The sequence below is a fragment of the Mastigoproctus giganteus genome, chromosome 10 (assembly GCF_048544385.1).
Source record: "Mastigoproctus giganteus isolate SK-2022 chromosome 10, ASM4854438v1, whole genome shotgun sequence".
Taxonomy (NCBI): domain Eukaryota; kingdom Metazoa; phylum Arthropoda; class Arachnida; order Uropygi; family Thelyphonidae; genus Mastigoproctus; species Mastigoproctus giganteus.
This window is the reverse complement of record NC_143584.1, coordinates 54,647,494-54,659,623: the sequence shown is the minus strand read 5'-3', so window position 1 is coordinate 54,659,623 and position 12,130 is coordinate 54,647,494. Positions and strand designations below refer to the sequence as shown.

Genomic DNA, 12,130 nt, shown 5'->3' with positions numbered 1-12,130 from the left:
CCCATATTACCTCCCCACTGGGGGACTTTTATGCAATATCATTATACTGTCGACCAGGTGAAGACATCCTCCCAGCAGTAAACTACCTGCAGAACGTCCTACATGAAATTCCTAATGCTAAAATCATCATCTGTGCTGATGTCAAATGTAGGTCACTGGCATGGCACAGCACAACCCCTGAAAGACGCGGATCCAGAAATGGACAATGCCTTGAAGAATTCCTTACCAACAACAGCTTCACAGTTCTTAACCAACCAAACAATGCACCCACCTTCTCAAGCCCTCTTTGGGAAGCCACCATCGATGTCAGTCTGGCCGCTCGCTCCATTGCCAACCACCTATCCTCCTGGGTGGTCAGAGAAGATTGGACCACCTCAGACGACAGAGTTATCACCTTCCAGTTGCATCGTGCTCTCACCCATCAATCTATACCTAGGCTCACCCTGTACAGATTTTCAGTGAAAACAGCCAACTGGGACCTTTTCAGAGAGAAGCTGACTGAGGCTGCCTGGACCTTTGACCATGCAGGTTTCACACAAGACCAACATCAAAGAGCCATAACAATTATTACAGAAGCTGCAACCGCTGCAATCAGATGAAAGAGACTATCCCCTGGGTCTGTTCCTTGGTGGTGGTGGTGCCCAGAACTCCAAAGACTCAGATGCGAAGTCAATGCATGGCGCAAGAACTTCCAGCATGCACGCCGCTCCTGGCAAGCAGCTGAAGTGGAAGCCCTGAAACAGCTTTATCGTGAGGTCAGGAACGAATATACTGCTCTAATAAAAAAAAAGAAGAAACAATCTTGGGAGAACCTAGTCTCCACTGTTGGAAATACTGACCCTTGGGGAGTTGTATACAAAATAACAACCAATAAACTACCCAGAAGGGAGGTGATACCAGCCATGAAAACACTCATGGGCACCTACACCAAGATGTGGCATGAATCAATAAATGAAATTCTGGATGTTACGTTTCTTCCTCAAATGGTTCCCAACTCCGCAGAACAGTTCCAGCTCTGCGAGGAGAACAACAAATACAAACCCGCTCTCCAGGAGTCCCCTTTCACTCATACAGAACTCCTTCTGGCAGTGACCAAATTGCGAAACAGGAAAATGCCAGGAGCAGACTACCTTGAACCTGAGATTGTTAAAAAGGCAGTAGAAGTAATCAGCAAGCTCTTTGAGAACCTTCTCTATAATAAAATTGAAAGTCACTACCTTGCCGCGGGCCTCTCCTCCCCAAACCAGTTTGGCTTCCTTGCCTCTCTGCAGTTGATGCTCTTGAATGCATAACAGATTCAGCCCAAAACTCCAACAAAAAATATTTTCTGGTCATTTCCATTGACTTTGCCCTGGCGGTTGACTCACTTTGGTGGCCAAGCGTCCTTGGCAGACTCGGAAGCAAATATCTTGGGCAATCAATATGACTGCATAAAAACCTATCTCTCTGTCAGAATGGTCACTGTAAGTACTCCCTACTGCCAAGTCACCCAACCTGTTCATCGGGGGGGTGCCCACAGGGCTCTGTACTGGGGCCACTACTTTGGAACCTTGTCCTGGACAGTTTCCTGGGCCTTGACCTTGATGGAGTAGATACCCAAGCATACACAGATGATATTGTCCTCATGCTGCAGGTGGACAGCAGAGCCCAGATGGAAGCTACTGCAAACCAGGCCATTGACAGAATACAGAATTGGGTCAGTCTCAATCACCTGAGAATTTCCTCAACCAAAACTTCCTCGATACTCCTGAAAGGTTCTCTCGACATACGCAGGCCACCGCTAATCAAGATACAGGATACCACAATAAAACTAGGGACAGAACTGAAGCATCTCGGACTTACCCTTGACAAGTACTTATCTCTTTCATCCCACATCTTGTACATCTGCAGAAAAAAATTAAGAGGTACTCAGGATTTATTGCCAGAGTTACTCGGAAGAATTGGGGCCTAAAGAAGAGGACACTCTCCCTCTTATATATAAAGCCATATTTATCCCAGCCCTAAAAAAGCTATGGCAGTCAATAGGAGAAAATTAGAGACTATGCAGTGCTCCATCCTACTAACCATCTCAAGGGCATGCTGTACTGTGAGCTTGCACACACTCCAGGTCCTAGTGGGCTGTCTCCCCCTAGACTTGGAAATCATCCGTTGCAGCCTACTCTACCACCTTTCAAAGGAAAGAACAGTAACTTGTATTGGTTTCACCACCAACCTAATCAATAATGCTGTAACAGAGAAGAAACGCCTTACAACCTTCCTTGGATAAATCTGGCAATCCAGATGGACAGACTCAACCAAGGGCACTGTGACCTGGAAATTTATCCCTAACATTCTGCAAGTCTACCCACGTCAACCACACTGGTTCTCGCCTGGCCTCTACACAACTTTTCTGCTCACAGGGCATGGATCCTTCAATGCAAAATTGGCCACCTTCAGTATTGTAGAATCGCCACTATGCCACTGCAGTGAGAAGCAAACCTGGAAGCATTTAATGCACGATTGTCCCCTCTACAAAGACCTCCGTTGCTATCTCATCACGAATATCCATTTCAACCCGGTGCCTCCATAGCCAGGTGGGCAGGAGCGGCAGTGCGTAGCACACGCTTCTTGATTAGACCAGGGTTCGAGCCCATGATCACCAAATATGGAGGATGCAGAAAGGTCAGGGAATGAGCACCGCATATCCCCGGAGCAATATGGCCTTAGTTACTAATGCTCCTAAAAACCAAATAACAAACAAACAACAATTTCAACCCAAAGGATCAGGAGCACCTCATACTGCTGGAGGAGGACCATTACTAGGCTTTCTCGCAATTTGCCCAAGAGATATTTACCAGACTAAGGACCCTACCGTGACTACCCTAGAGCCTACTGTTTAACCCTGAAAAAAAGCAAACAGACACAAAACAAACCATTGGTTACCCACTAATGAATTTCGAACACCACCAACTCGCAGGACCGAAAACACCGCACATAACCACACTCACTAATTACTATAAAAGGACTAAAAGAAGACATCTACATCAAGAACAAGAAGAATTGTACTAGAAGACAACATCCCAAACTCAGACCTGCATCTCAAGGATAAAAAAATAAAAAAAAAAAAATACTGGACTGGACCATGAATAACAGTGCGGCTACACTGCCCAACGCCAGTATTGGCGATCTGAACTGGACTCTCTTGCCTGGTTCCCCTTTTAACTCCCCTTCCCTTGGCAGGGGGAGAGGAGACAGGCCCAGTCTCTCCTGCCAACCCCTCCTTTCACCTGGTGAGGCATGGTCCTGCCTCACTTGACTCTGGGGTCGCCTTCTCTATCATCCCCATATTTATACCTTTTCCTCCCAGCCTTTAGTCTTCCCACCCACTCTGTCTGTGTGCCAGTGAACACCTTATACTTCAAAATTTAACAACACCCAAATTGCTTTGCCCACAAAACTTTCGGCCCTTCAAATTCTAGCTATCCCTGCCGCGATCATCACTCCATATGTGTGTGCTGTTTTTTTTTTTTTTTTTTTGGGTCATGAAATCTCAGGAAATTAGGTGGCAGGACCTGCCAGAGTAATCTTAAAGTACTGGTGTACCCAGTCTGCCTCCACGGGGCGAAGTGCAGGCAACGTCGGACCTCAGTACAGGTCTGGCAGCTAAATGGCCAGAGGAACAACGATACACAACACTACACGTAAACAATACCCATATACTTATAAATCTCTGGCTTTTACAGTGATCTGTATCACAAGACAATGTATACCACGCGGAGATGGGGGGGGAACCCCTGGTGCTGTTTGACCCTAAACACACTTTACACTTACCTTTGGGTTGCCGGGCAGGGCACTTTACCCACCTGACTAGCCCAGTCGGCATCTGGTTATCAGCAGTGATTATTCATGCATTAAGAATTTGCAGATAAAGGAACTACTAGGTGGCAGTGATCACAGTGTGGGATTTACTTAAAAATATAATTACCATAAGGGAAGAGTTTTTGCTTCCGTAAAAGTGACTACAGTGTTCTGAGACAGTTTTTAAATTTTGTACAGTTGGACCAACTAATGATGTTACCAACAGCAAATTCTAAGTGGGAAGCATTCAAGGAATTAATCATGGAAGCTAGTAGGCTTTTCATACCAATTAAGAAATATTGTTCAAGGTTTAGGCCTAAATGGATGTCAGATGAATTAGTGAGACTCGTGGCAGAGAAGAAAAATGCATGGGATGCATATAAATTATCAGGTGACACAGAAGCCTATGGCAGATATAAGCTAGTCTGTAATCAAGTCACAAAGGAGATTAGTCAAGCAAAGGCAGATTATGAGAAATCTTGGACAAAGGATGCTAAGAAAAACAGCAAGGACTTCTTTACTTATATAAACTCTAAAAGGAAGGGGATGAATGAGATTGGTCCACTTGATATTGATGTTCGATTGTTGATGATCCTGCTCAGGTAGTTGATAATCTGAATTAGTATTTTGCATCTACATTCACATGAGGAGTTTTTTAATGGAGGAAAATGCCAGACTGTTTATCAAACTGTAACAGGGTGCTTAATGATTTTCTAATAACTGAGAGTAAAGTGGAGGAGAAATTGTTAAAGTTAAACATAAGAAAGGCATCTGAAGTAAATGGAATCTATCCAGTTATATTAAAGGAGGCAGCAAAGGAATAAACAAACCCTTAGCCATATTTATGAGAGCATCCTTGCACACAGAGGAAATCTCCATGGACTGAAGATGTGCAAATATATCCCCAATTCACTAAGGGTGACGAGTAATTACGGACCAGTTAGTTTAACTTCTGTTTCGGGTAAAATAATGGAGTCACTGGCTAAAGATGCATTTCAGGATCATCTAGACAAGACTGCCGCAATAATTCAGACACAGCATGGGTTTGTTAACGGAAAGTCTTTTCTAACAAATTTGATTGGATACTATGATGTGGTTACAAAGGAATTAGATGAAAAATATAATTTTGATATCATATACTTGGATTTCAGGAAAGCTTTTGAAACTATTGCACATGGAAGACTGCTATACAAATTGCAACAGTATGGTATTAAGGGTAAGTTGCTACAATGGATAAAAGAGTGGTTGAGTGGAAGAAGACAGAGAATGGTAATCAATGGCAACTACTCTTCGTGGACTAATGTTATTAGTGGATAAAAGAGTGGTTGAGTGGGAGAAGACAGAGAATGGTAATCAATGGCAACTGCTCTTTGTGGACTAATGTTATTAGTGGAGTACCACAGGATTCTGTGTTGGGCTCATTGCTGTTTTGTATATTTATCAATGATATTGATGAAGGTATATCAGGCTTAGTGTCGAAGTTGGCAGTGTATTACTGCAACTGGATCTAGAAAATTTGGGCAGATGGGCTGAGAAATGGCAACTGAAGTTTAACATTGCATTTGTCAAAGTACTGCAAATGGGTAAAAGTAACCCCCAGAGGAACATACCAACTGTGTGGTACTACACTTAGGGTGGTAGAAAATGAAAAAGACCTGGGAGTGATTGTGCTGTCAGATATGAAGTTTTCTGAGAAATGCAGACAGGCTGCCAGAGCAAGGTATGATGTACAGGAATTTTGCTAGCAAGGAAAAGGAGGTGATTATCCCTTTGTATAAGGCAGTGGTGAGGCAACGACTTGAGTACTGCATACAGGTCTGGAGACCTCATTTTACGTAGAGTTGCTTGAACATGTACAGAGAAGGGTAATGAGATTGGTGAGGGGGACGAAGGGGTTCTCTTACCAAGAAACATTTAAATTCTGCAAATTGCAGTAGCTGGAGACTAGAAACCTGCAAGGTGATCTGATTAAGGTGTATAAGGTCTTGAATTGGTTGAGCACACTGAACTCTGATGGGATTCTTCTGCTTTCTCAGTTCACGAACCTGAGGGAGCAGAAATTCAAATTGAGAAGACAGTTGTAGAATAGATGTGCCGAAATTTATAAACCTTTAGAGGGAATTTTTGTGTGAAATTTTTTTTATTTTGGGCTGATGCTACATAATCTCATACACTTGCTTACTTGCATCACAATGCCTCTGTTACTACTACTAAAAGTATATGGACAGCCTGTTAATGCTATTTATTTTTTGTAGGTGGAGATATTTTCACCTGGGGAAATGCTACTAATAGTGAACTGGGACGTGAGACCATGAATCCTAGTCAGCCGGGAAAAGTGCCAATACTTTTAGACCATAAATATCTCATATGCTCAGTAACATGTGGAAAGAACAGTACCCTAGTAGCCCTAAGTGGTAAGAAAGATATGTTATCCATTTATTTTGTAGATAAAAAGGAATTCTTGCACATGCAAAGGCACACTTACTGAGTGTTTCTTTACTCTGTACAGCTATTTATGAATGAGGTGTTGCCAAATTTTAAAATCATTTATGTGGAATTAATTTTTTCACAGATAATTTACTAATTTCTTATGCCTTAGCTTATACTGAAATAGTTGCCAGTTATTGTCTTACTAATGTAATATTAAAAAAGAAGCTCTTGCTAGTTTTGATAATAGCCCCAGTTTAATCATTACAAATGCAATAGCAGAGTCATGAAAAGAAGTGATTTATTCATGTCATGTTCTTTGGGTATATTTTGTACAGTTGAAGTTCAACATGCAGATACTTATGTGTTAGACTGTTGACTGTAGAAGCAAAAAAAAAATAATAATAATAATAATTTATTTTTATACTACTGGGCAATATAAATTCTAAGCGCTTGATAATGAACAGTGCATCGTAATTTTTTTTTACTTCCATATTATAAAATTATTGACAGGTTTGTATGTTAATTAATGTAACAGTTGTGAATGATCTTGATTTCCAGTTTATTAAGAGCAAGATATGAATGATCACAATAATTATTCTCATAAGATGTTATAAGAATTATATCAGGACATAAATAAAAATTCACAGGGGAGTGCACACTCATTCTGGAGGATGCAGAGTGCAATTTGTTTAATTGATTTCTTATTGTTCTGCCACTGCCAAGTGGTTAAATGTGAGGGTATAGCAGTATTTTTTTTAATCAGATAACATGAGTGATATTATCCAATTAAAAATGATATTAATCACTTCGGGTGACTACACGGACAAATGTCATTTCTAGTGAGCTATGCCTGAATGATGTCACCATCATGAAATTAACAGCAGAGTTCCTAGATGATCAACTGAAAAACTAAAAGGCAGAGAAATGTTTTTTCCGAAACTCTTTCAATTTCTGCATTAATCTGCACTAAAATAACACCACGTTTGTTATCAACGTTGTAAAAAGTATTTGCATTTCTAGCGCTGGAGAAACCACTTATGCATAAGTTCATGTAATAGCTGATTATAAGGAATAAAATTATGATAGCTGGGCCCGTGTTTGCCTTCCTTCTTTTAAGTGATCTTTGTGCAAATTTTAGGTGTGCCACCCTCATGGTTTAGCATTAGTAGAGGCATGTGATGCAAGAAAGCAAGCTTATGCAGCATCAGCCAAAAAAAAAATAAAGTAAAATAAATAAATAAAAAATAACCACTTCCACTTCACCCTTCTGTTCGTTCGAAATACCTGTCCAGCTGAGCCTTAAACTTATTTAGGCTATCAACTTCCACGACAAGGGATGGAAGTCTGTTCCACCTACCAACCACCCGCTGGCTAAAGGCAAATTTCCGCACATCTATCCTATATCTGTCTTTCCTCAATTTGAATTTATGCCCTCTCAGGTGATTATTCTGAGCAAGAGGAAGAATCCCATCAGTATTGAGCATGCTCAAACCATTCAAGGCTTTGTACACCTCTATCAGATAACCTTGCTGGTGTCTAGTCTCTAGACACTGTAATTCGCAAAACTTAAGCCTTTCTTCGTAAGAGCACCCCTTTGTTCCATTCACTAATCTTGTTGCCCTTCTCTGTACTCATTCCAGCAGCTCTACATCCTTCTTGAAATGAGGCCTCCAGACCTGTATACAGTACTCTAGGTGTGGCCTGACCATTGCCTTATACAAGGGAATAATCACCTCCTTATCCATGCTAGAAAAATTCCTATATATCATTGACAATACACCATGAGCTACTCTTGCAGCCCATCTCCACTGCTCAGAGAACTTCATATCTGCCTGAACAACCACCCCCAGGTCCCTTTCATTCTCTACCACTGTCAGTGTAGTACCACAGAGTTGATATGTTGCTCTGGGGTTGCTGTTTCCCATATGTAGTACTTTACATTTGTCAATGTTAAACTTCATTTGCCACCTCTCAGCCCATCTGCTCAACCTTTCCAGATCCTGTTGCAGAAGCATAGTGTCAGTAGTGTCCTTGACAACCCTGCCAACCATCGTATCGTCTGCAAACTTGGACATTAAGCTTGATATACCATCATCAATATCATTTATAAATACAGAAAACAATAAAGGACCCAATACTGAACCCTGAGGGACTCCACTAATAACATTAGTCCACGATGAGCAGTGTCCATTGATTACCACTCTCTGTCTTCTCCCCCTCAACCACCCCTTTATCCATAGCAGCAATTTGCCTCCAATGCCACACTGCTCCAATTTGTGCAGCAGTCTTCCATGTGCAACAGTATCAAAAGCCTTTCTAAGATCCAAGTATATAATATCAGAGTTATTCCCTGCATCCAGTTCTTTTGTGACTGCATCATAGTATCCAATCAAATTGGTCAGGCAAGACTTCCCCTTAACAAAACCATGCTGTGTCTGAGCTATAACTGAAGTCTTGTCTAGATGATCCTGCAGTGCTTCTTTAACCAGTGCCTCCATTAACTTTCCGGGAACAGAAGTTAAACTCACAGGTCTATAATTACTTGTGTCAGCCTTTGATCCTCCTTTGTGAATTGGGGTCACATTTGCGCTTCTCCAGTCCATGGGTATCTCCCCTAGTCCAAGGAAGCTCTCATAATTATGGCTAAGGGTTTGCTTACTTCTTTTGCTGCCTCCTTTAATATGACTGGATAGATCCCATCCACCCCAGGTGCCTTTCTTGTGTTTATCTTCAATAATTTCTCCTCCTCTTTACTCTCAGTTATTACAAGATTCTCTAGCTTACTGCCAGAGTTGAATACACCTCTGGCATTCCCCTCGCTGAATAGCTCCTCATTTGTGAATGTCGATGCAAAATATTCATTTAGTTTGTTAGCTACCTGAGCAGGATCATCAACAGTTGACCCATCGATATCAAGTGGACCAATCTGATTCATCCCCTTCCTTCTAGAGTTTACATAAGTAAAGAACTCTTTGCTGTTTTTCTTCGCATCCCTTGCCAAGGATTTCTCGTAATCTGCCTTCGCCTGTCTAACCTACTTTGTAACTTGGTTACAGATCAACTTGTATCTATCATAGGCTTCTGTGTCACTTGTTCATTTGTATGTATCAGATGCATTTTTCTTCTCTGCCATATGCCTCATTAGTTCATCTGACATTCATTTAGGCCTAAACCTTGAACAATATATCTTAGTTGGTATGTAAAGCCTAGTAGCTTCCAAGATAAGTTCTTTGAATGCTTCCCATTTTGAATTTGCTGTTGGTAACATCATCAGTTGATCCCACTGTATAGAATTTAAATACTGTCTCAGTGCATCGTAGTCGCCTTTACAAAAGCAATACCCCTTCCCTTTGATCTCCCAATGCTTATGTCACACCAAACTGACTCGACACTGCCCTGTCCAGCAATGTCGACTGGCTTCACTTCCTTGGATTTTATGTGTTTCTTAACTAATAGCATAACCCTTCCTATCCTGTCTATCCTTTCTGTAGAGATTGTACTCCCCAAATTCCAGTTCTGCATTCCTTATATCTGTGTGACACCACGTCTCTGAAATCCCAACAATATCTGCCTTTGATGTTTTGAGCAATACCTCAAATTCATCAAATTTATTTATTAAACTCCTAGCATTGGTGTACACGCAAGTATACATGCACCTGCTCTTCCTCTTAGCCACCCTAACACAACCCATGTGTTTACTTGTACCCCCATGATTCCAAGCAGTCTCTGAAATATCCTGCATCTTAATTTCCAGGCTGCTGCTCATTCCAGTAGAAGCAGTGCAAGAATCACTTTCTCCTCTGCCAGTGGCTACTGTTAATCTATTAGTCCTTGTAACCCCCCAATCTAGCAGTTTTCCGACCCGCCTAACACTGCCTCGATAGCATCAGCAAACATTCCTGCACCCTTTCTATTTAAGTGTATCCCATCCCTGTAGAAGCAGTCTCTCCTGTTAACAAGTACAGACCAGGCTGAAAAAAATTCTACCCCTTGAGCCCTGCACAACCTTTCCTGGGCCGAATTGATCGACAGGGCTCTCATCATATACTCCCTCCTATCGTGTCTGGGCAGAATTGCAGACACGTTCAAATTCAACCCTAATTCACGGCTTTTTTGCATCAGTGACCTGTACTTGTTAAGTAATTCCGCCGATCTCCTACTCTTAATATCATTAGTGCCAACATGTACAACTATATCACCTTTTGTGCCCTTAAAAGATGATATCCGCTCTACAACGTCATCAACCTTTGCCGCTGGCAGACATACCCTGGTCCTGTTCCACCTATCCTTTTTACAAAGCATGTTTCCCGTTTCCCTGACAATAGTCACCAACAACTACTAGTTCCTTTGGGACCAGCACATTATGCCTTGGGGGTTGCCGCTGTGTTGCGCAATGACCAAGTGCAAGCTCTGGCATTGGTGTGGGCAGCTGAGAGCTTGATGGGCCCTCACTTGTAATCCTTCGAGGGCATCCACCCTGTCCTTCAAGCTCTCATATAGGCCCATAACAACGCTGAGTTGTTGCCTGATTTCCTTACACTCCTTGCATCGTGCACATACAAAGACATCCCCCATGGCAGTATCATGTCCCATACCTGACTGCTCTGCAAACATCAAGCAAATAGTGCATCTTAAAAGGCTGTGATTGAGAGGGCAACTGCCCCCCTCAGTTCTCCCCTGAGCCACAGCATTCCCATTAGCTTGAGCCTTTTGCTTTGCTGCTCTGGTTTGAGTCATGATTTCGATTTACTTTCAATAAAATTTCAATTTCAGTACAAAATTAAATCCTAAACTTGTATCCCAACACAGTTATAACGCTATATTTATGTTTCAGTAACGAGTGTTATCTACGAAATATTTATGTTTCAGTAACGAGTGTTATCTACGAAATCCCTTTATATAACTTCCGTATCAAGTTATGTATTAATTATTTATTTTTACTAATTATTTATGTTACGTAACCTAAGTGGTTATATGTATAGTTAAAAGTACAATTTAATTGCCAGTGAAGTTCGATAAGATTAATATATTTTACTGATTAAATCTCGCGTAACAATGGCGGCTATTTACGAATGGTAAACACGTGGATTTGATACCCTTTCCGATACTAAGTAATACCTATAAAATCTCTATCTAAGTTACTTTAATCTTAAGTACCGTAAATAGGAATATAAAGCTACTCTAGAAAATAAGTTAATATGTCAATTTAAACTAATAAAGCAGAAAATAAATCAGAAAAAACTTCTCTGTTCCAAGAGCGGCAGAAAGGCACGTCCACACAGGCAACTCTCGTCCTCAGGTTATAAGGTGGAATTCCAAGTGACAGACAACTGTTCAATTTCCATTGATATTGCTCAAGGATGCCATGTTATTTTCCTTACTAATGAAAATAATATGCATTAGTATTTTTGTTACATTGAACTTTGCAATTTTGAGAATTTTGTTCTTTAGACTGTGTAGCATATAACTTTTTATATATTACATCTTTAAATCTGTTGACACATTCAAAAATTCACTGTTTAACTTTAACCACCTGATTAATTGAGTATTAAAAATTTTCTTAAAAATTAAGTATTAAAAGTTGAGTATTAAAAAAGTATTGAAGCCATGTTTTCTCATGGAAGAAATGCTGCCAAAATTTATTAAATGAAGCGTACTTCCATGTTATGCATAATGTTCTTGGAATATTCAAGTTTTTGCTAAAAATTAATGAAAATTAATTTCAGAGAAAGGTCAGAGAAAATGTAAAAATTTTCGTAAATAATTACTCTGAAGACATAGATGTTAACTTATACAAAGATATAAAACATTTTCATCTGTATATAAAGAAAAAATATTCTCAAACAAATGAGATTAATTTTAA

At 40.7% G+C, this 12,130-nt stretch overlaps 1 protein-coding gene across 2 annotated transcripts in view; it reads left to right on the top strand.

Moving 5' to 3' along the window:
* The window catches only part of LOC150079036 (serine/threonine-protein kinase Nek8-like), a 266,092-nt gene that overhangs the window by 244,412 nt on the left and 9,550 nt on the right, over positions 1–12,130 (top strand). For both annotated transcript variants that reach the window (XM_090384054.1, XM_090384055.1), the window contains exon 16: positions 6,093–6,251. In XM_090384054.1, the coding sequence (XP_090240180.1) occupies positions 6,093–6,251 (159 nt within the window). The remainder of the gene's footprint in view (positions 1–6,092; positions 6,252–12,130) is intronic.